The sequence below is a fragment of the Asparagus officinalis genome, chromosome 1 (genome assembly GCF_001876935.1).
Source record: "Asparagus officinalis chromosome 1, Aspof.V1, whole genome shotgun sequence".
NCBI lineage: Eukaryota > Viridiplantae > Streptophyta > Magnoliopsida > Asparagales > Asparagaceae > Asparagus > Asparagus officinalis.
In genome coordinates this window covers 116096423-116122254 of record NC_033794.1, presented here as the reverse complement: position 1 = coordinate 116122254, position 25832 = coordinate 116096423, and the positions used below count along the sequence as shown (strand labels likewise).

Here is a 25832-nt window from a genome sequence, read left to right as displayed (position 1 = left end):
GAGACACATTAAGTGTTGGGGGTTCAGTGGAAAAAAAAAGTCTCCATAGGTGTTGTAGGAACCCTCCCGAAGTTTTGGGGCATCTTGTGTAATTTACCTACACTATGAAAAATAGTATCATAGTTGGTTGTGTTTTGGTAGAAAATAAACCATTTAAACATGTGCCAAACCTTAACTTATAAGTTGGATTCCCCCCTTTAATATAGTTCCATGCTTTATTTTTAGTAAACTTCCAAATTCTTTAAATTAATGCATAAACATGTGTATTGGTTTAATCTGCAATTCCGGGTGACAGTGGAATTGCTCTTGTTGTTATGTGCTTTCTTGCATCTCTTTGACCATAGATATTACGTTTTATATGTTTCAGAGGGCTTGTGATATGATAGACTTGCTGATTCCTGTTTGTCTATGCAGGCGGGGAGCACTGGTGCTGCGCGAGCTAGAATAAGAAAGGTTTATAATATCCATGAATAAGCTTACATGTTGCTTGTGGTCTCTCTTCATACTCATGAACATTGTGATATGGATTTTTCTTAACCTGTATGAGTATATGCACTGGTTCACAGATATTCATCTTGTAGATGTGGCTTTTGGTGTTTCTTTCATTTACCTTCCTTTTTCCCTCTTTGCATATTTGTATAATTTGTGTCCTCGTTTCTTCTGTAATCTATACAAATCTGGCTTACTTCTTATTTGTGTACTTTGTAGGAAGGTGAAGCAAGAAAAATTATACGTGATATATTTCTTGCTAATGTGCCGGTAAATTTCTGTGAAATTCATGTCCTTCCTTGACTGTTTTTCGATTTCCAATTTTAAATTTCATAATCTCATAACTCTTCCAGGTTAGTCATGGTAATTTTCGACCGAAATGTATCTATGCTGCGGTTATGCTGAGACGAATGATGGATGCAATTCTAAACTCAGACACCATGGATGATAAGGTCATGACAGATCAAATGCTAATGCATCTATTTGATTATTTAATCTCATTTTATCTTGGTCTGTTCTTGTAAAAAGTGACATGGTTTTCAGATAGTTTAAACGACAGTCAATTTAGGACCGTAATTTAGGCGTGGTTTGCTATGTTTTATAAAGGAAAAAAGAAATATTGTTAAATATATTTGCTTATATGTAAAACATTTCATTTTTATTGCCATGACAATAATTTCTGAGAAGAGTGCTTTGATTGAGAAGAGTGCTTTCACCACTTCCAAAACATGAAGTGTTTTTTCTTAAATAGATGTTTCCAATGCCTTATTCTTCTTCTCCATGTGCTCCTTTGCTGCCTCGTCCTCTGAAGCACGAATTTGCCCCCGGAGGCCACGAATCCGTGTCCGACTCGAATCGGACACGGATTCGTCACGACACGTGCATGACACGTGTTGGACACGGTCATCCGTGTCCGACACGGGTCAACGGTCAAATTAGGCTCGGACACGGTCAAAGGAGCTCGGACACGGCTCGGATTCGTCGAAGGCCGATTCATTCGGGTTGCGGGTTTGGTTGTTAAAATCCAACCCGAACCGTTCGATTGAAAAACCAATCCCTATTTCTCAAATCTCCCGTTCGATTCGATCCTCAGCTGACTCAAACGAAAGAAAATAAGAAAAAATCCTAACCGTAACCCTAATCCTCTCTCTCAATCTCTCAGCTTCCACTTCATCTTGAGGTACTTTTTGTTTACAAACTTGTTATTTTGTGATAGATTCATATTTTAGATTGTTAGTTGAATTTTATAAATTTTTCTATATATAATAATTTTTATTAAATCCTTGTCGTATCCCCGTATCCTATTTTTTTGGATTTTACCGTATCCCGTATCCGTGTCTGTGTCGTATCCGTGTCCCGTATCCGTATCCGTGCATCATAGGCCTCGTCCTCTTCATCTACCACCTCCGACCTCCATATAATTACAAAAGGAAAATCGTCTGGGCAGAGCCTAGTGCTTTCTGTAGCATTGATTAATTGTTTTTGAGTGAATGAGTTCCTTTTTACCGTATTCTAAATTTTCATAAATGAGCTCTTAGTTATGTTGGTCTGGAGACCTCGTAATCCCTTTCTCCACCCTCAATCCAAATCCTTCTCCCAGATCAAACTTGGAGAAAGCCCACCGGCTCTTGTAAAGCAGGTGATGTTGATCCGCGTAACCAGGTTACAGGTTTCCAGAAATGTACTTGCACTGACTGACTTTTGCTATGTCAATTGTGATAAGTTTTCTTTGTTTAGTAAACTACTGCTTTTTCACTCAGCCTCTTCAGGACAGAATTTCTGCAAATCGCTATATACCAAAAATCTTTGCAGTACCTTATCAAATTGTAGATTCAATTCTGTGCATTTTATTAACAACTACAACTGCCTCAACTTCTTCTTTATCTTTTTTACTTCATCTTATAGAAAACTAGGTCTATTCAACTCCCTTCGCTCTTCTAACTGTGCCTTTACTTCTTTGGTCACATCAGTAAGATTCCCAGATTTGTTTTCTCTGTTATTTCGATACCAGATTTTTCGAATTCTGATTATATTCTTAGAAAAGGGAAACTATGAAAAGTGTGACATATAAACATATAATAATAGAGCGGGAAAAAAGCGATGGAATGCTAAAAAGGATGTCGAACTTTTTTATCCCCATATATCGTCTCCTGTCTTCTTGTTCCGTTTCATTATCCTTTTTTATTATTCTAATCCAACATTTTCATACTATTTTGATTCTTATTATCACCATAATCTTTTCCGTGATGGGGTACCAATACATCCTTTTCAAAAGATCAGTATGTCCTGCCTTGTCCTTGGAGGTTGAAGATCCATATGGGTTAGCTGCTAGGATGATTTGGAAGAATTATTTTCTCATGTGATACGACAAGTCCCGACAAACAAGCAAGGTTTTAAATATCAGTTATCGGGGATTTATCGGACAACCAAAATCCTTATCGAATAGCGGAAATCGGGGATATATCGGGGATAAGTAGTATTTATCGGAGTGATATACCGGATGGTGTATATATATAATATAATAACTAAAAATATAATCTAACCATGCTTAACGAAATATAAACATACCAAAATGTAAATCATCATGTTTAGAATCACTAACTAATTGTAGAAAGCGAGTTGGGTCGGGTTTAAAAACTCAACAATCCAACTCAAAATGCCCGACCAATAATCCTGATAATTAAGCCTTACTTATCGACCGATAAGTGCCGATAACTCGCCGATATACTCTCCAAAACGATAACCGATTACAAAACCAACTTATCCTAGCGGAGAGCTCTCAAATCCGATAACTCGGCCGATAATATTGATTATCGGCCGATATTTAAAACAATGCAAACAAGCAGATACATCCTTACGCTGAGGATTGACTAAATGTATAATCCAGGTTTTGTCGTCGAGAATATTCTTACACTCTCATGGACGCGTATGATAATATTTCTTGAGATCGATATCCTTATTATTTGGTGACATACTTTCATTTAAAAGAAGCTGTTATGATCTAGTACTACTGCCTATAGGCCTTCATTTATCATGGGGATGCTATGATCTATAAACATCCTGGCCCTGCTATCCTTTGAGGTGACATCAATATTTTTTCAACAGAGCTCATATTTGAGTGATCATGAGATTTATCATGACCAAAATCAAGATTTATACTAGCAAGAACTGATTTAGGAATACAAGCAAGAACTGATACCTAAATCATACGTAGAGGTTGAGATAATGATGTACAGAGTCATTGGATTCGAGCCTGAGTCAGAGCCTTGGCCCAATTTAGATTTCTCAGCCCAAGATTGTATCCCTGAGACATCTTGCCCATCCCAATCGAAGTTAACCCCAAGCTGAGCGAGTTAAGCAATGTAGTTCTGATAGCTGCTATCCATGCCTAGTTTGTGCTACCAGCTTATATAACTTGTTATCTCTAGTATGGTAATTTTCAGCTTGGTATCACCCCAAAAATTGACTACAATGTTGTTTCTTTTAACACATGATTTTGTTATTTTTAAAGAAACTCCATTTGCTTCCTATGAAATAGTTTGTTCCATTATGTGGGTTTGTTTTATGCTTCTGCACAACCATCTTGAATTATCATTTCAAAGTTCTACATGTTGCTCCTTTTCAAAATTTGAGGTCAAATCTTCTTTGACCAAGATGCTTGATCTTACATATTGGATGAGCTTCGAAGTTAACATCAGTTAATCAGTATAAAGGCACGTTTGGCAACTTGGCTTACATTCCATTTGGCTTATAATCCACAAATGAATTAAAAGCCAAATAGATTATAAGCCAAAATGTTTGGTAAAATAAATGGATTATAAGCTACATTCAGTAGGAGAGTGTTTGACAAATGGGTGCATTATAACCCATCATTATTGTTAAAATGACCAAAAAGGACATAGGTTTTGGAATTATCTTAAATAGTAAGGGGAAGTCGGTCAATATACTTGGTCAAACAACCCAGCTTATAAGCCACCAATATAATAAGCTGGTTTGGGGCAGCTTAATTTTTTGGCTTATAAGAAAATCTAAGCCGGTTGGCAAACATATTTCAGTGGCTTATAAGCCATAAAAGTGGCTTATAAGCCTTTTTTGGTTTATAAGCCATGTTGACCATTTCCCAGACATGCTACATAACTTATGTTGAACCACAATCAATTAACTCTGTTAGTCATCTAGTCTAATCTCATCATTATCTTATGATTAGGATTATGCTTATGTTAGTTATCATCTTATATTTGTGTATCACAGTATAGTTGGGTACTTGAGTGTTGAGATTTGATTTGATTAGTTTTTACGTTACAGTTTGAGTTTCTTAAGAAGGAAGTGGTATAACATTGCTGAATTGATATAATTAATTTTTTTAAGAAACAAATTTTTTTCACTATTGTGAAGAGATTTATTGTCGTCAGTGTGATTCCCTATTTTTCTTCTCTTCTTGTTTTCCCCAAGTCTTTCATTTATTAATCCCCCATGTCTAACCTCTAGCTTACATATTGATCTTAGTTATCACTGAAATTTCTGTGATACCCTCTCTCAGTCTGCTGTGAAAGCGTAAAGCTAGTGCTATGATTATTTGCTTGTTCAAGTTTTGCTACAAGGTGTTTAGGATTGGTGTGCGCTTTACACATATGCTTCTGAATTTATTTACTATTTGGTGTCGCTGTTGATATTATTCTCGTCTATTTTTTGTCATTTCATGAAAACCAGTAAATTATTAATCCTCCGAGTAGCTTTGCTAAAAGCTTCAATGTATTTTCTTTTTTTTTATTTTTTATCTTTTTGTAATTTCGGCATGAGGATAGGGATGTATTTCGGCTTCAATATTTTTCAGAATAGGAAAACAAAAACTAAATGCTGTCAAATGAATATATAGCATGATAGGCTGACCATATCAATTCTATCTGATCGTACACGTTATATTTGTGTAGTTGTGATTTTGTTATGATCTTCTTAGTGTTGCTGATTGTAATTTTCTATCAGGATTACGTGGGAAATAAACGTTTGGAGTTATCTGGGCAGCTTATGTCGCTGCTTTTTGAGGTAATTTCATAGTCAGGCATGAAACTCATGTTTCTTAAATTTGAACATGATCATATGTGATTGTATTAACTGGAAACTGTTTTTTTAGGATTTATTCAAAACAATGAACACACATGCTTTAGAACATGTGAACAGCGCGTATTCAAAGTCTAATAGCGCAATGCTGGATTTTACTTCTGTAAGTCACAGAGAAGTTCTCCTACTAAAATTATTAATTTAGTTCTTTCTTTTGAAGTTTAATGTTTTTAATTCTTTAAAGTTGTCAGTGTATTTCATAGCGTTACTTATAAATTTTATGTCAAGAGGTTCAAAGAGATGATAATTCGGTATAATATTCTCCTTGCTAATGGAATAGATAACTAAGCTTTTCTGCCACTAAGTGCGGGATATTTGGTTAAGGTATGCATATACCTGACCTGATTTGAGTTAGTTCATTATGAAGGCTTAGGTGTTCTCTTTTGTCTTTCTAATTCTACCATTCTTTTCCCCACTCCATGTTCTCCACTCTTCGGTTCTGGGAATGTGCACACTGCGGTAGTCCTACTTAGCCAACATCACAACCTTTCTGATGTTTTCTCTACCAATCAGATCAGCAGTAAATTTTCCCTGAAATTTGAGTTTTTAGCTATGGGTCACAGAGAAGCAGGCGAAAATCTGTAAGACTAAGGTGAGGTACTAGGACTTGCCTTTATCTGTCTACAGGTTTGAGCTCATGCAGAATGTGGTCAAGGAACATAAGTTTGATAGATGAGGAAATACAGATGAAATGATTTTCTCTTAGCATGATAAACAAAGCCAAGTTGATACAATTTCATATAGCAAAAGGAAAGGGCTAAATTACCAGATTGGTATTATTGTATTAAAGCAGAATCTAATGACCATATTGGTATTAAAATTACCTCCAATGACAACAAGGTACTTATACTTGCACGATGAGACAAATGAGCCAAAATTAAATTTTCCGGCAATTTTTTTGCCAACCACTCACGTGATCTATCACTTGATGCTTAGTTGACATAATTATGATGACTTGGCAACAATAGTTAGCTTCATTCAATCCGTTAGGAAGGACTCTCAATTTAGGGCACAAAAATAGAGGGATTTTCAATTTGGAGCTTCTTCTCCTTCTTTTAAACTGGAGGTTCTCCATTGTTGGAGAACATGGATTCTTCAAGCTTAAGCAATGGGAAAACCTCCAAATTGAAAGAAGAAAGAGAAGAATTCCAAATTAGAAACCCCTCTTTTCTTTTGCCCTAATTTGAAGATCCCATTTCTAACAGATCGAATGAGGCTAACTATAGCTAGCAAGTCATCATCAATATGTCACCTAAGCATGAAGTGACAGATCACATGAGTGGTGACCGGAAAAATGGCCAGAAAATATTTTTGGGCCTATTTATCGCATCATGCAAATTTATATACTTCGTTGTCGTCGGAAGTAATTTTAATACTAATTTGGTCTTTAGGTTCTACTTTTATTACCAATCTGGTAATTTAGCCAAAAGGAAAGCTTTAATTTATGATCAATCACATGAATCCTCATTTTCTATTCGAATATAACCTGTTCCATGATTTTATTTAAATTTAAAGTAAACTTTTTTTTATTGCATCTGATTCATGTGTCTTTTTCATCCTCTTAGGGTAGCTTTGGTTCTATTTGTGTCTATGAAACCTAGCACTAGAATATGCAGTAATTTGTATCCATTTTACATCTAGAAGTTCTAAATGGTGGATATCAAAGTTATGGTGATTTGGACTTTGGAGTCCCGTGCTGATTAGTTGGTATGACATATCAGTTTAAATAGTATGACATACCATTTTAAATAAAATGCCCAACATATGTAATAGTTAATTATGTGCATCCCTCTATTATTCCATGTGAATAAACTTACCCTTCCAACCTGCAACGTGGTTGGCTTTTGTCATGGATAATTCATAGTGACCATACTATTTATCTTGATCTATACCGTGTGAAATGACCATCATTCCCCACTGTTTGCTTTTTTATGTCGTATTTTTCTCCAATTGGTTGATGCTTCTATTTTTATTCTGGTCGAAGTTCTAATCTTTATTTCAGCTTTTTTAGATTTAGGCTAAGCCCCAAACCTCTTTAGTTATTGAAAACGCTTCAACATTAAGAGTATAGTGGTGCTTACAAAAGTTCTCATCCTTATTTTTGGTGATGTCAGGCTATAAGCTTCAATTCGACTTATGTCTTGATTAGAAAATGAGCCTTTATGCATCGCATACTTACCTATTTAAGTAGGACGCATGTTACTGGTGGGTATGCAGGGTGCTCTTGTGTTGAAGGTTAATCCCACAGCATTAACTGACTTCAGCAAGCTGACATCAAGGATTTGCATTGACAATTGTATGAAGTCATGAGGCAAGTGCAAATTTTATTATCATTAACATCAAGTTCTGAATCCATCCATCCTAGCCTAAGTTGCACGGGTACAGGACACGACATATTTGTAAAAGGTTGGGGTATAAGGACACAACTAAGACTCACGGTATATAATCATAGTTCTCAGCTATATATGTAAACAGCCCTTTTAAATTGTAATTCTCAAGGCTGAAACTAGGGGTAGAAACGAACCGAATAAACTCAACTATCATCATGTCTGAATTCGAATTTGGTTTGATTTCCTATACTCAAATCTGAATTCGGATTTGTCCTTATTGCCAAAGTGGGATTCAAGTTCGAGTTAATTACCTTTTTGTTTATTCGCTAAATATTTATGAAGCTAAATATTTATGAAGCTGGTGTGCGTTGGTGTGACACCCCTGTTTTCACACATGATTGCAGTCCAAGGTGAACTCAGAGATGTCAAACCTGCCATGCACCCACACTGTGCAACAACACGTTTTACTATCACAGTAATACCTCTCTAGTGGAATCAACAAGTGTAGGTACAAAACATGCAAAATAAGGGAAATAAATGCATTAGACATGATGTAGAAAGAGATATCTAATGAACATAATCATGTCACAACTGAATAAACTGAATACAACTGAAGTTCGAAATAAATGTGAAGTATCTCAATATGAGTCAACTGAAAATAAACTAAAGCACACAACCTTTACATGATGAAATACAAAACTCTAAATGTTCGAAAGAAAATATTAATTATGGTAGAGTCTCATCTACTAAAAACATGTGACAACGACTATGCTGGAAGTCCGTCATCCTGCGGCTCTTCGGAACTCTGAGCTGCTACCTGAAAGGAATTAAAAAATAAAAAAAGAAACAACAAGAGCGTCAGAGCGTTATAGCAAAGATCATCTCCATCCGCCCCCAGGCGAAAGACTACTAGATGTGATAGATGCTCTATCTATTAAGGATAGTCTACCTAGATCATTTACCCTGTATCTAAAATGAATTAATATATAGAAACTTACAACACGAGACGTAGTATGTCGAGCGAAATAATCCAAATAAGGAAACCCTCGTGTATATACCATATGTTTCAAATTATAGATAACTAAATATCAATACTGAACTAAGAATAAACAATCTAAATAGAATTAATAATTAGAAACTCACAACACGAAATTAGTACGTCGAGCGAAATAATCTAAATAAGAAAACCCTCATGTATATACCATATGTCTTAAATCGTGAATCGCTAATTATCAATTCCAAACTAGGAATAAAGGAAAGCAATGCAAAGAAGTAAAGTCATCACAAATATCGGACCAAAAATAACTTCCACTACTCTTTGGAAGATAATGTAAACAACTACATATAATCCCGCGTACTTACAAGAGTAAAGTACCTCGGTCATATATAACTCAGCGATGAGTCATGTTCATAATGACGTCCACCAAGACTTAGGCTATCAGATAATTATCACAATGCAAATCTTTACAAAGTTTATAGTTCATCGCATTATCATGCGGGACGGACTACCAAATTGGTATCCTAAAAGTGTACACGGCTCATTAGTCTCTTCGCATCAACATGTGGGACGGACTATCAAATCAGGTATCCTAGGTATACGGCTCACAAGCCTCATCGTATTTATGTGCGGGACGGACTACTAGATCAAGCATCCTCAAACCCGACTCAATGGCCTGCACTAATGGTATATTAGCGCACTATCCTAAGTAGTACTGAGCGGTACTCATCAATGATACCCATACATGTATATAATGTTTAAATAACTCATATCTCCCGTGTAATCAAAATAATAATTGTATTAATCCTCTTTGAGATATCCATGTGTGTGCTACGACACTATACGTGTGTACTCATGATTGTGCGTGTATTATCGTGCGCCTTGAACCCCGCATTCGAAAACAAAATGTGTAAAAACAACACTTCAAACAAAAGAGAACACATGTCGATCAACCATCCTTAGGGCGTTGGTTGACCGAAAGCAACCGTGCACACAATGTGTACGCTCAGGGCCCCGCCAATCGACCGACTATTCTTGGTCGGTCGACCGGCCAGAGAGAAAAACACAAGTTCATGTTTTTGATGTTTTGTATTTTGTAACTTTATTTAATTTTTTTTTTATCACATGATGCATATAACAAGATTAAATCTTTCATAATTACTTAACAGAAATTAACTCATCATGATATAAACACTTGAATTAAACTAATTTGGATTTAACATCCTAATTAATCAAACTTTCTCAAATAACCTAATATATAAATATGGTTAAGTAAACATGATAAATTCTAAACATTAAACAGAGATAAACTCACTTAAACATGCTCACATCACTTAGATATCATCAACCTAGGGTTTAGACCTCTTTAATTAGCAAGAAAACTCAAATAATTATTAAACTAGGGTTTAAACATGATTTAAGCATGATTAACAAGTTAAAAATGAAATTAAATACAACCCTAATGATCATGATCATCAAACTAATAAAAACAACTAAAACTACAGATTTTCATATTGATTTAAAGATTAACATCATAAACTAATATTTTAAAACATCGGGTTAAGCTTAAACATGAGATTCATCAATTAAACATATTAAATATTGAATTAACTACAAGGAAAGGTTTGGATGAAGATGATCTTGCCTCAAACATCGTGTTGAACTCCTGAACAAGTGCGTGCAAGATCCCTCTTCACCAAAGTCGCAAAATTCAGCCTTCCTCTCGACAAACGCCTCAAGAACTCTCCTAAATCTCACAAATTATGATTAGGATTTGAGGGTGAGGAAGAGGGGCTGCTAGGGTTTGTAATACTGATGAAAAGATGTGTTTTTTGTGTGTAAACATGTATATATATTGCTGCAAACCCGAATCAAAACAACTCAAACCCGAAACAGGAAACCCAGTTAGACTGGAAAAATAGTCTTCGGTATTTTGGCTGTAACTTTCACGTTCGACCTCGGAATGAGATGATTTAAGATGTATTGGAAAGCTATTGAAGATATCTACAACTTTTGACTTTTGAGTTTTTTCAGATTCGAATTATATCAGTGTAATGCAGATATACTCTTAACTGGTTGTTTTTTCAGATTTCTTCTTTGTGCATGTTTAACCTTCGTATACTCTCATATATACTCTTAATTGATCTCAAATCAATTGTTAGCATAATCATGCATGTTTAACCTTCGTATACTCTCATATATACTCTTAATTGATCTCAAATCAATTGTTAGCATAATCATTCATCCATAAATGATCTCATATATACTCTTAATTGATCTCAAATCAATTGTTAGCATAATCATTCATCCATAAATGATATTCACATCATAATTAGAGCTCATTTATCAATATAATTCATACTATTTTCTAAAATTCACGGGGTTTTACAATTGGGAGCTCCTAACCAAAAGTTTTTAGGTTCGAATACTCCATCGGCCACTCTTTCTTTTCTTCATATTTTACCTTGGGTTCTTGTGAAATAAAAATCTCCACATTGCATAGCTATCACTAACTGAGGTTTGGAGGCGTAAAGAAATAGGAGGAGACTCTAGGGCCTGTTATTTCTACAAGGGTAATATTTGTAAAAAAAATTGGATGTGTAATGTTTGCAGTAAGTTTAATTAATAGGAACAAAGTGTAATTTTTTTTCGAATAGTTATTAATCAACTGAATCGAATATACCTTTGATTAAATTCTATTCGTTTATAAAACTTATTCATTTTGTATTAAATGAATGATCGAATCGAATTTGACCGAATATCTAGACGAATAATGACCAGATTGTTTATTAATGGAGTTTTTTCCTCAAAAGAGCCTATTTTTGCTAAATAATTAGCAAAACCAATTGTTTTGCTAATTATTTAGCAAAACTGAGCTCTTTTGGTCCCGTATGTTTAGTGGCCCTTAATTAACCACTAAATCATCTCAGAAAACCCACGAGACTACTAGTACCGTGGGTTTTCCTACGGCCATCCAAAATGCATGGGACTACTAGTCCCGTGCGTTAAGCAGAGACTTCGCTACGACTTGGCGAAATTCGCTCAGCAAATCCTTGGAACTACTAGTCTCGTGGATTTGTTGGGCAGCCCCAAACATGCACAAAACATGCACGGGGCTATATCGCTTCATATATATTGTTTGGCGGACTTGTATGGGCTACAAAAATATAACATCCACTTATAATAATTGGGTAAAAAGATAATATTTACTTATAAATTTTAAGAAATAAACACTGGATAAAAACACATTTAATGAATCCACAACATCACGACACAATAGCTACGTCATACGTATCCATACGACAAAATATTCCAACCAAATTCAAATATATCAAGTCTATGATGTCTATCCATACGATAAATTTAGACTAAGCAAAAAAACTAATAATCTATCACATGGAACCTAAAATTTCATCCATTCCCTGTTGTCTTCCTCTTCGTACTTGCTCCAATCGTCGGCGTCCTCCTTCGATTTGAGCTTGTACGTGCTCGCACTTCGGTTGTGTGTGGGGCTGTGACGGACCAATTTGCTGTGACGGACTAGCTTCCTTGTCTTGCGAGCAAGATTCACCTTGCCTTCGTCGGTGCACATATGCCCTCTCCTCTCGTGCCATTTGCTTGTGACCATCATGTCGATCCTCATGAGTTCGATGAAGAGCTTTACGAACCCTCCCCACTATCTGATGCAATACCGATACATGGACTGAATCTTCTCTGGCAGTAGCTATGCCTTCATTTGCAATCTCCTCTATCTCATCCATAGCGTCTATCTGCAATCATGTAAAAAGATAATCTTATATAAATAAGCAACCAAAAGCTAATGGATTAAAAAAACTAATTAAATTTACGCATTTTACTTACCCATTCTCTTTCATTTATACCCCTTGGTACGTTTCTTGCTTGTTGGGAATGTATCTCAATTTCGTTGACTGGCGGCGTGGTTTGAGTGGTTATCCATCTTTTGGTAACCCCCTGATACCATCTTATATAATCTATTTGCTCCATCGGAGGATAAATCTGCTCGACGATGCTCAAATGCCTATCATTCCATCTAGTAATGTACAGATTATGCACAAGTCGCCAGTCAATTTGATGCCCACCCTTGGACGCCTTTCTTTCTATTCTTTATACAAATTGTGGAGCGTGTTGTGCGAAACCAAACTACTTAAGCACGCAATCTGTCACGTGTATCTCCATAACTTTAAAGCAAACGAGAGGGACTCTGGTTCTCCATATACCATGTCCCTCCATGCAAATCAGTGGTAGACGAGGTGGAAAAGCTCCGTATGACTGCCACTCGAACTACAAAATATAAATTATTATTAGTAACTAGCTTAAATTGACTTAAATTTAAAAAATTTGATACTTAATAAATTTTCATCCGGTCGAGCTCTCCTCTATAAAAATGTCTTGCCGGGGCCTCATCATATGTTTTAGTGACGTTCCACCTGCGTGTATGATAGAAGGTTAGATTCTAATTCCAAATTTAAAATTTAAAAGTAATATTATTAATTAGATTCGAAATTGTTTACCTGCTGCCAAGTGGAATCTGTCCATCTAAGACTCGCGTCTAGCATAATCTTGGTCTCAAGACCAATCTCTCACATGCCCAAACTTGTAACAATGTCAAGCATCCCTTGAGCTCTTTATTTTGCATAAAAGCAGCCTTCGACATTTCCCTATATAGGTATGCTAAAACATCACTACCCCATGATAATGTCCTGCACATGTCAAAGTCTCGGAGAAGCGTTAACCACCTATCACATGTGAAATGCATTTAGTCGTATTTTATGAATAATGAGTAAAAATCTAGCAAAAATTATCAATATAATCCATTATATGAATTACAAATTGTCTTACCTCAAATATACTTTATGTTTACTTGAATTGGAAAAAAGAAACATCCCGATAATATGCAAAATATATGCACATGTATGTTGCTGGATCATGATCTGGGATGCATCTTCTGGCAAGGGGTTTGCGAAATTTAGGTTTGGAGAATAATTTTGGATAGAATGGGTTTGGTGAGAATAAGAGAGAGAATTGAGAGAGAAAGAGGTGTTTTGGAGAGAATAAAGGGAATGATGTTAGGGTTATTGAGGAAGAGAGATTGAGAGGGAGAGATTGGGTGAGGGTGGGTGAAAATCAGGGTAGAAGCTGCTGGGAGATCGGGGTAAAATTCGATCGGCGAAGAGGTGGAAGCTGTGCCCTAATTGTTGGGCACAACAGGGCATTTATAAGCCCGACAAATCCACGGGACTAGTAGTGCTGTGGATTTGCTGGGTGGACTTCGTCAAGTGGTGGCGAAGTCTTTGCTTAACGCACGAGACTAGTATGATATATCCAAGAACTGTATGATGGGTGTTTTAAATTGAACATGCATTGTATAGTTGAGTACAAGTCTGAATAAATATATGCATATATTTAAGAAGTGTCTAAGAATTGTCAGGTACGTATACGGGAACGGGTATATGGGTACGACTATATATTAGAAGTACCGAGGTAACACAGACCCCAGCCATCAACTACAGTTTGTTCATTAATGATGATAGTGATAGTTCTCATGTGATTAATGAAATTTGGATGGTGACTCTGCTCTATTGTAACTAAAGTGCTCTTCGTCCAACTTTATCATCAACTGTACTATTGTAATTTTTTTCTTTTGTTCCTCTTGCTATATGATAAGTTGATACTTTTACAGCCCGTATGCTTGTCTAATAATTTTCATACTAGTGCATGTTCCTGTGGACCTGTGCACATGAACTATGAAGATTATGCAAATCTTCACTTTTGAATTGTGGGATGTTCCAACTATGTTATTTTTGTCAGTTGTTTGTAATTTATTGTTATCGTGATTGTTTGTAAACTCTTTCTAGATGACAAATTCTAGCCATGATAGCAGCCTTAACTAATATAAGTGACCGCATTCGGTTATTACTTTTTATTGTATGTTAAATCACCGTCATTTTTATGATCAAATATTTTAATATTTTACGTATCATCTTGTTTGACAGCTGTTTTCTGTGCCGTATTTTCGAAGTTCTTCGTTAATATAATCTTTTTGCAGGTTCTACAAAGGTTTTCACCCATCACACAGGGATTAGAAAGAGCGATTTCTACTGGGAATTGGGATTTGAAACGATTCAAAATGCATCGTAAGGGTGTCTCACAGGTAATTTTTAGTTTTTAACCTTAGTTTTTTTAATGACACTCATTTAAACATTCTGATTATTTAACTGTTCTTCATAGGGTCTGTGTAGGCTTTCCTTTATTGCTGCTTTGGGCCACATGACACGCATATCTCCGCAATTTGAGAAAACTAGAAAAGTTAGTGGTCCGAGAGCTTTGCAACCAAGTCAGGTGAGTGCCAGTTGCTTATATGGTGTTGGTACACCCATTGTTTTTGTAAGAAAAGAAAAGATAATGGCTGTAACCTAGTATCCTTCTGTAACAGTGGGGCATGCTTTGCCCGTGTGACACTCCAGAAGGGGAAGCATGTGGTTTAACAAAAAATCTTGCTTTAATGACTCATGTTACAACTGATGAAGAAGAGGGCCCAATTATATCCGTGGTATTTTCTTTTCTTCGAGATATTATTCTTGTCAAGATGTCTTTAACATGCTCGAAGTTAACTTTCTCATTACTGAAGGACTGCATGCTTTGTTTCTTGAACTTTTCTTTTAGGGGGTTGGGGGCCGTTGGCATGAAAATATTTCTTTCATGTTCAATTGTTTGTCTCTAGAGTAAACAATGTTCTGCCTCCCAGTGCCAGCTTTAATCTCAGAAATTTGCTAGCGCTAAAAGAACAATTTTGTGTGCTAACTCTGTGTTTATATTGCATGATGAAAGGAAGAGTGGGTTTGAAGGTTCAGAACCTCATTATTAAAGTTGAAAGGATGTAATAGACTCTAAAGTCCCCATCTACTACAGGGAAAAATCATTTTTCCAATCATTCACTTTCAGCAATTTGATTCTACTATCATTTTCATTTGATTGACTGCGGTTTATAATTAGTTTGCTTATCACTTTCTCTCTGTTTTGATCTTACACTTACAAATGAGATTTGGGTCATTGGATGTGGGTTGGATTATTTATTTGCAATTTCTCAGTTCAGTTCTATATCATTATCTTTTAATATCTTCAGTTTATTGTTATTTTTCTTATGATTTTCAATTGTGTACTTCAAACTTTCGAATGTATCATGACATCTCATTACCTTTGAGTTTCTCATAAAATGTACTAAATTTAGTACTTAATGTGAATTTTAAAAATAATGATCTTGTAGCTCTGCATTTTATTTAGCTTTTCAAAGCTTGTTATATTCTTTTGGGACCAGTCATTGCATGGTCCACCCTGAAAATACCAATACATCTAAGTAAGTGAATCGATTTCTAAACTTATCATTCTTATTTCTGCTAAACTTGATATTCCTAAATTATCTTAGCTCACAGGTTTCATATGAACAAAGTATTGGAAAATCCCATGTTGTTTGGAATAATGTAACTTGATTTTCCTAAAAGTAATCCTGGTTTTATTCTTTTTAACTGAGGCAGAAATCTCAATTTTGGAATTATGTAGCATGCAATACTGTTCAGTCTGTTTGAAGTTGATCGTAAGTATTTATGATATGTGTATCGACTTTCGGCTTTGGATAGACATACTATGGTATCAAATTCATGAACAATTATTATTACTGCTTACAGAAAATTCAAGCTTGTTGATTAATGAAACGATTAGGGTGATCTGCACTTAAAGATATCTTTCTATATCGTATTGAAAGTGTAAAAATTTTGTATATATAATGGACTTTTTACCATGGCCATTATAGTGTCAGAGCTTGGGTGTTCAAGATTTGGCGTCTCTTTCTGGCGAGGAGATTCATTCACCAACATCGTTTTTGGTAATTTTCAATGGTCTCATACTAGGAAAGCACAAAGACCCTAAGGTATGCAATTTGTAGTAAAGTTCATATTACATAGAAACCTATGATTGTTCGCTGCTTTTCTATTCTGTTTTGTAACAGTTGGTTGTTACCTTTGTAGCGGTTTGCGAATGCCATGAGAAAGTTGCGCAGGAAAGGGAAACTTGGGGAATTTGTGAGCATTTTTGTAAATGATCAGCAGGTATATTAGTTTTCATTTAATATTAATCTCACAGGAGGATATATTTTCTGCTAGGTTAAGTCTAATGCAGATTATTGTTACTAGGCTAGATTTGACAAAACCCTTCGTACTTTGGGTCGTATCCCATAATACCGCCTAGAACTTTTGTTTTCTCATTTAACACTCAAAGTTAGACGGAGAGTGGAGGTTTTTTTTTATTGCAAACTGTCTAATATGAGGTTTTTTGCTAAAAATAATTAAAAAAATCAAAAATGATTTATCTGATGCTGAGGGCATTTTCATCATGTGGAATTAAGTGGGATTTTTTTTAAAGTGGAAAAAACAAAGTTCTTGGGGGTGTTGTGGGCAGTGTTTTAAATGTCGGGTGACATGTCCGATAGATTTAGGTGCCGATCGACACGATATGGAGCTTTTCAATGCGTATTGTATTTTCAAGGTTCATGTCAGATATATCAGGGGACATGTCGGATATGTCGGGCGAATATATCGGGAGACGTGCAATTATGTTTGCCGATTTTTCAGTCTGAAAAATTAGCTGATTTTTTTGTTCTTTTGGTTATGTTTATCTTATCAGGTTTGAGTTCAAATTCTTAATTATCTTAGTATAGCTTCCAAAGACAAAACCCGATCAGTAAGGGGAAATGAAAAAAAAGAACGAAGTCATTTCCGTCGCTCATCTTCTCTCTCCTTCGACATCTGATTGGTCTTTTATTCGAGCTGTTTCTTCGAAGTCAATAGCGAGTGATCTTCTCTTTCCTTAACCATCAACATCGGATTCCTCTTTTTTCACTTCTTTCCTTCAACATCAACCCTAAGTAGCATAAGTTATTTACTTTTTTATATATTTAAACAATAGAATTTATTAAGTATGTTTAGATTTTATTTATGATATTTATATTACATATATGCACACCATTCGATATGGAAATCCGATATGTTTTTTATGTTCCCCGACATATCTCCGATTTTCGCTATCTGACATGAATATTAGCCATTCGACGTGAACTGACATCCGACATTTAAAACCTTGGTTGTGGGAAACACATCACAATATTGGTTTTTTTTTAAATTAACCCTTATTACTACTATTATTATTTTGCTTCACAATGTTTTGCAATATTGTGTGACCTAGTTCCTTAGTTCAATGATATCTATTATATGTTTATATCATTTCGGCCATGTTTGGATTTCCGAGTTCAATGATATCTGTCATATGTTTATAACAAGGTTTTAAATATCGGTTATCAGGGATTTATCAGACGGTTAAAATCTATATCAGATAGCAGATATCAGGGATATATCAGGGATAAGTAGTATTTATCGGTAGTATTTATCGGAGTGACATTACCGGATGGTGATATACATCATATAATATTCTAAAATGTAATCTAACCCTACTTAATGAAATATACACATACCAAAATGTAAATAATTATGTTTAGGATCACTAACCAATGGTAGAAACTCGGGTCGGGTTGGGTTCAAAGTGCATTGAATAGGTGCCTATTGCCCAAAATCTAAACTCAAGCCAAAGGTCAATAATTCCAATTTTAGGCTGACAATATTGGCCGATAACTCACTTTATCGCGGCATTATCGACAATAAACATCCAAAAACAATAACCGATTTAGAATCAAACTTATCATAGCGGAAGGCCCTCAAAACCTATAAATCGCTGATAATATTGTTTTATTCAGCCGATATTTAAAAGTTAAAACATTGGTTTATAACATTTCGGCCATGTTTGGATTGGATATTTTTTGATTAGGTATATCCATTAAAAGCATTTGGTTCAAATTTCAAGGCAGATTAGGCTGGACTATTTAGTCCATCAAAATCAAATCTGGAGATTTCAGACTGAACGAAAGGAGGGGGACAGGGTGTTATTATAGTCCATTGACTATTTTCCACATGGGATTAAACTAAATTTTTTCCCCTTGACCTTTTAACTTTCTTCAAAATTATATACATTTTTCTTTTTTAATTATTTCCCTCACCACTTCTGTTATTGTCATCTATCAGAAATAAATAAATAAATAAATAAAGGGATCGGATGAGCATTTCCCATCGGAAAAGCAAAAATGCTCTATTGTTGCAAACAACCTTCATAATTGGAGGAAAAAGGATCTGAAGTATTCCTTAACCTCTTACAAAACGATGACGTTGCGCTCGAGGCGAATCAATGCAATACGGTGGCGAATCATGTGCATATGAAACTTTTGTCTCCTATTTCAAGTTATTATAAAAGTTACGTTCTCTTCATGAGAATATCATGGCCGTATAAATGCCTAGTTCATATTTTAGCCTTCAATCTAAGTGTCATTAATTTTTGGCGTACTGTTGGTTTCTTAGGTAATGTAAGAGTGGTTCATTTGTTATGCGAATGTTTGAGTTCTTACGCAGCAACGTATGTTGATTGAGTGGTGGATGCTTAGTATGGATTTCATCTTCATTTCTATGAAAACAATCATTTTTATTGGGGCGAATACTCAATAAGTATCAACAAAAAATTTTCACTGGTTTATAAGTTCAGAACTTTTTTGTTAGAAACAAAACACTTGTTTGCAAACTGTGTCCATTGAATGATAACTTATTTTTTGTTAATTGTTTTACATGTGTAATGTAGTATATCCAAAATACCTTGAAACTCTTATCAAAATTCATTCTGACTGGTAGGTAGAAGGATATTGTGGACAATTGCTATTATATCCTAAACCTATACCGCCTTATAATGACAAATTCCTAAACTTGACATTGGTATTAAAGATGTTAATAACAAATTGAACCAAACTAATTATTCAGAATTTAACTAATTTATGTCTGTTGGATTATAATAACCAATGACTATAGTGAGTTAAATTAGTCCCAGGACAAATCAACTACCCAATCCAAATGTGGCCTTCACGTTTCTTGGCATTTTTATTTACTTATGTACTGTTTGAGTTTGTAACAAATTGGTTCAGAGAGATGAGTCTTGTCAATGTTTGTTCTGATAATAAACAATGCCTTTTTAAAATGCTATGGCAAAATGGAACTGTAAAATCTGCTTATTCAGACTAATAGGGCTTATAGCACTACAAGAAGTCAGGTTTGTGGTGGTTGTCAAAGATTAATTGTAACCAGTTGGACTTGACCCGACCCGTTATTAACGAATATGGGTCAAGTTATATTACGAGTCATATAAACGAACTACTCATTTATTAATTGGGTTAATTCAGTTCAATCCTAAATGACACGTTTATCCTATGCTACATGGGTATTTCTATTTGGACGCCGTATCCCTACCCACCGTGTACCCATACTCGTACATGTATCCAAACTTCTTGGACGCTTCTTGAATATATGTATACTCTAGTTCAACCATATACTCGATTATATACTACATGTTTTAATTTAAAACATTGGTCATACACTTCTTGGATGTGCATACTCTGCACTTCACATTTATTTCTGATATATTATTGATCTCAAGTAAATGAAAAAGAAATATTGATCGTATGTAAATTATTAATTTTAATACATATAGATGTATCTAAAATACATATTTGGATTAACCATACTAGGAACTGTGCCCGTACCCATGCAACTTAGCGTTTAATTGATTTAATGAACCTTGTCGAACAGTAGCACTAAATTTATTGTTGCAATTGATCTTTGGGCTTCTCTCAGGCCTATGGAACTCATGGTCTTCTCGGGCTTACAATTGGCTGAGAATTTCTTGTATTTTCATAAGTTACGCCCATTGGAGCCTTTTCTCTTTGGTTCCTATTAGAAGAAGATATTGCTTCTCTTACATAGTGGTACAGATTTACGTCAAATTTCAGGCGGTTGTCTGAATTTGTTTGTGGGTTCTTGGAATTGTAGTATTATATATTAGGAGGCTTGAAGTTATTAGTTTTACTTATTTTCTGCTTGTTTAGTAATTAGAGTTTTGCTATGGGTAAAACTTTAGTTCCATGTGAGGATGAAGTTTGTTCTTTTCGGTAACAAAGATTTGGTGTTTAGTTACTATATGAGTAGTAGGTGCTTAAGAGCATGTTCGGGAATTTCAGATTGTAATCCACTTATTCATTAAAATTAACAGATTATAATCTATTTTTAATAGTAGAGTGTTTGGCAATGGGTGGATTATAATCCATCATTGTTGTCAAATTGGCTAAAATGGACATGAATCTAAATTTAAGCTTAACGGGTAGGGAAGAAATCGGGGCTTTGAATCTTGTGAAATGATGAAAGGGTGTGTGTGTGGGTGTGTGTGTTATCTGTTATATGATCAAAGCCTTTTGGCTTATAATCCACCGAAAAAAAAAGTTGGCTATCTCAATTTTTTTGGTGGATTATAAGCCAAAATAAGCTACTTGTCAAACATTTCAAAGTGGCTTAAAATTGACTTTTACCGCTTGCCAAACATTCTTTAAGACCAAAGTATGACATTTTTTTCGAGGTTCAATTCCTGTTGAGTAGAATATGGTTCTTAATCTTTTTTATTTGTGTTATCGCTTTTATCCTTTTGGTAAATGCTAATTGGACTGCATCTTATATACTACAAACTTTCGTTATGCACCACTGAAGAGTAATTTGCTGTAGTACTATATTACCTGGGTACTTCTGTTTCAAGCTGTACTGGTACCCGACATATACCTATACCCAAACTTCTTGGCTTATACATATGCATATGTTTCTTCAAGCGTATGCTTAGTTATATACTATAATTTAATACACTCCCTATACACTACATTACACATCTATTTCTAATATATTGATCTCATGTAAATGAAAAACCAATATTGATCTTATGTAAATTGTTAACTTTAATACATATAAATATACATAAAATACATATTTATAGCTGTGTCCCCATATCATACCTTTTACAAATTTTCCATGTCTAGTCCCCGTACCCATGCAACTTAGCTACAACAGATGTGCAACATTTATCATAGCCCAGTGCATTCTAGATGGAACATTTCAAATGTATGCTTACTTGTTTTTGGAAAGTCAACATTTTCATTTTGCAATTCAAATAGGTCATTTGGGTCATTCAGGTCGAGTCTAGTAACCCATTTAATAAACGGGTGAGTTATCATCACACATTTAATCTTGTAAAGCTTATAAAGTTGGCCCAAATTTGACCCGAGCGGACTTGTTTTCCACTCCTAATTGTGCTCCATTGCTTTTGGGATCTTTGCTGTGTGAGGAGTGAGTGTTTAAATAAGGATAGAAACTTTTTCTGTATTCTAGTAAAATTTAGTTGTGGCTCATTGCGGTTTATACTCAATGGTTAAACTTCACCTTTGGCTCATTCAGTGTTATCAATGTGTGAGGCGCAATACGAGACGCAAAGCATCTTTAGGCGCACATGCGTAAGGCGCAACGCGATGCGCGCGCCCGAGTGATGCGAGGCGCACATCGCCCACATAATTTTTCAAAATATATAATCAAGCGCAAAAGAACATGTTTTTAGAATTCACATGAAAAATGTCATGATCTTACTACAAAATCACATTATAATGCGTTAATTTCTAATGCTAACACCCAACGTAGTAGCAAAATTCATAAATTTTCAAATCAAATGTTAAATCAAGACTAATATCCAAGCAAAGCATTAGTAATGGTCATCAATTGAAGGTTACCAAAAAAGCCTAATGGATTTATTTTGCTTTTTGGGATATGAAATATCAAGTATAAAGACTCGATTGAAATGTTAACAAGGATATGAAATATCAAGTATAAAGACTCGATTGAAATGTTAACAAACAAAACTATATGAGGATATGTACTACATGCACCCTGCACAAAGTAAGGATGTACGCGAGGCGTAAAAGACGCTGTATGCATCAAAAGTGGGGCACTTCGCCACCGCCCCGCATCGTAAGCCGCATGAGGCGCTGTGAGGAGCACGCCTTTGAAAACACTGGGCTCATTGATTTTGGTCTTTCATAACTTAATGTGAGAAGAAAGGACAAAATGTAGAAAACTATTTCTGAAATCATGTCAGAATTTATCTATCATTTGCTATGTTGAAAATTATAGAATTCACTAAATACATTCAGATATTGAATGGTGGAAAAAGATTAAGTTATGATGGTATTCTAACAGATCATTGCAACTGAGTTATTCGAGAGATCTAGTGAATTTATGATGCAAGTTATTTAAGTAATACCTCTCTTTTGGCATGCTTCAGCCTGTATGGCAGTCATGCAAAATTGACAAAACCTGGAACTTAGTAATTTAGCATCAATTGTTTGATGCAATATTCTAAGGTTGTAACAGGTTGGAGATATAGTTACTATTAGGTATGCCATAAGTATGAGGATTAGTGTCTGGAAAGTTGTTTCTTTTCACAGAGTATATTTTTGTCTCTTCCCTTATAGTCATCACATATTTAATTATTCTCACCGAATTCCTCCCTCGTGCTTTACATCTTGGATTAGCTTCTTAGAACTTAATGTTTAACACTCTATTTTCTTTTATTGATATTGAAAGCGCTGTGTATATGTTGCGTCTGATGGAGGCCGTGTTTGTCGCCCGCTTGTGATAGCTGATGAGGGGGTTTCAAGAATCAAGGAACATCATATGAAGGAATTGAGGGTCTCTACTTTCTGCAATTCTATTGTTTTGATTATATGCTGCAGACTTACCCTTGTAACTGCAACCTTCATATATCTTCCACAGGATGGAGTTCGCTGTTTTAACGATTTTTTACGTGATGGATTGATTGAGTATCTTGATGTTAACGAAGAGAACAATGCTGTGGTCAGTAAATTTCATCTAGTGATTTTCATCAATAAATGTTATGTTGTGTTGCATATATTTTTAACCTCTACTTCGGTAGATATCATTGTACGAGCATCAGGACAAAGACCTCAATGGAGAAAAGAACGAGGTTGACAGGAAAAGCATAACACATGTGGAGATTGAACCATTTACTATTTTGGGGGTTTGTGCTGGACTGATCCCCTATCCTCATCACAATCAGTCACCTCGTAATACATATCAGGTTTGGCAATTGCTATATGGATTGCTTATCATAGGGAATATACCTTTTCTGCCCAAAGCTAATGTCTTTATACCGGAACAGTGTGCAATGGGAAAACAAGCTATGGGAAACATTGCTTATAATCAGGCAAGTAGCAATTGGATGTATTTTTGTTGAGTTCCGTGACAAGAATAAAGTTTAACTTGTCAGAAGTACTTAATGACTACTTGTTATTTGAATGCCAAACTTTTTTTTTCCCTTTCGCAATACTAATCTTTCTTAAATTTTCCACAGCTTTTCCGAGCTGACAGTCTAATCTACCTACTAGTGTATCCTCAGCGACCTCTTCTAACAACAAAATCAATTGAGCTGGTTCGTGTTTGTGGTTGTATTTGAGGTGCATTGGTACCCAGTAGTGCTAATGCTTCTCTTTCAGGTGGGTTATGATAAGCTTGGAGCAGGACAAAATGCTACTGTTGCTGTGATGAGCTACAGTGGTTATGATATTGAAGATGCAATTGTCATGAACAAGTCATCCCTTGACCGTGGTTTTGGCCGTTGTATAACAATGAAAAAGTATTTTTATCTATTTCTGAAAGCATGTGTTGATTATGTTTCTGTAATTTTTATATGTTCATGATTTTTGTTGGTCTATAACATTTTCTCTTATTTTTATTATTCTTGTGTTTTTTATGTGTTTTCAGATATTCTGTTTTGAAAGAGAAAACTGACAGAATTATTAGACCTCAAAATGAGCAGAACAAGCAGGTAACATTTACTTAGGAATTTAATCATTATAAACTCTCTTATGCGACCTTTTTTTTGCGATTCCAAGGATAGAGTGATGATTGTTAGACATCTAGTATATCAGAAAACTGTATATATCTTTAAAATGCAACATAAAGATTCTGTGTCGAGTATTATCGTGCAGCTACATGACTCCACTTGACTCCATTAAGACTTATATCCTAGGTGAAATTAAAAGATATTGTAATTTCGTGTATGTACTTAATAAAGGTTTCTGTTGGTGTGGATTTTGTCCCATTCAACTGCTAAGCTGCTCCTGGCTTGTGCGTCTATCAATATTCATATCATATGTCCAGTCTGTTTCAAATTGTTCTCTTGTCTACTACCTACTAGAGAATTCCTATTTCCCATAAACACAACCCATCACTTATTAGTTATTCCATGAGATGCGCTAGCTCATAATGAAGGTATTTTAGTGTTATTTGACTTCTACATTTTTACACCCTTCTGATCCTGACATTCTGGTAGTAAATGCATATCAATATCTCTGTAGATTCTGATAAGCTGATTCATTGCTCATTATTGGTTCCTATTGGAAATTGGTTTTTAGATACTTGATGCTGATGGTATAGCTGCACCTGGGGAAATAATTAGAAATCACGATATCTATGTGAATAAACAGAGCCCAAAAAATCCAAGGGATTCCTCAGCGTTGAAGGATCAGTATGTATCTCCTCTTCTTTTCTTCGTAAATCACGTACACTATGGCTTTTGTTTATATCACACCTTTTGGAATTTTCAGGGTCTATGTCGACAGTAATGCTAAATACAAGGGCGTAGAAGGTGAAACTACTGTTGTTGACCGTGTACTATTATGTTCAGATACAGATGACAAGTTATCTATCAAATGTATCATTCGTCATACTCGTAGACCAGAGGTGAGGAATTCTTTAGTTTATTATGAATTATAGTACAAGTTAATATAGGTTTTTTCCTTATGTTCTAGTATTGGTACAGGTGGGTGACAAATTTAGTAGCCGACATGGCCA

The 25832-nt window shown here is 35.2% G+C and overlaps 1 protein-coding gene across 1 annotated transcript in view; it reads left to right on the top strand.

The window, feature by feature from the left end:
- The window catches only part of LOC109839980 (DNA-directed RNA polymerase III subunit 2), a 60699-nt gene that overhangs the window by 15089 nt on the left and 19778 nt on the right, over positions 1 to 25832 (top strand). Inside the window, exons 13-32 of the mRNA XM_020408459.1 lie at positions 415 to 453; positions 709 to 759; positions 843 to 941; positions 5473 to 5532; positions 5621 to 5710; positions 15002 to 15106; positions 15184 to 15294; positions 15389 to 15505; positions 16763 to 16879; positions 16977 to 17057; positions 23544 to 23648; positions 23733 to 23813; positions 23893 to 24057; positions 24139 to 24183; positions 24331 to 24408; positions 24473 to 24612; positions 24741 to 24804; positions 25394 to 25506; positions 25586 to 25721; positions 25801 to 25824. Coding sequence (XP_020264048.1) covers positions 415 to 453; positions 709 to 759; positions 843 to 941; positions 5473 to 5532; positions 5621 to 5710; positions 15002 to 15106; positions 15184 to 15294; positions 15389 to 15505; positions 16763 to 16879; positions 16977 to 17057; positions 23544 to 23648; positions 23733 to 23813; positions 23893 to 24057; positions 24139 to 24183; positions 24331 to 24408; positions 24473 to 24612; positions 24741 to 24804; positions 25394 to 25506; positions 25586 to 25721; positions 25801 to 25824 — 1821 coding nt within the window. The remainder of the gene's footprint in view (positions 1 to 414; positions 454 to 708; positions 760 to 842; positions 942 to 5472; positions 5533 to 5620; positions 5711 to 15001; positions 15107 to 15183; positions 15295 to 15388; positions 15506 to 16762; positions 16880 to 16976; positions 17058 to 23543; positions 23649 to 23732; positions 23814 to 23892; positions 24058 to 24138; positions 24184 to 24330; positions 24409 to 24472; positions 24613 to 24740; positions 24805 to 25393; positions 25507 to 25585; positions 25722 to 25800; positions 25825 to 25832) is intronic.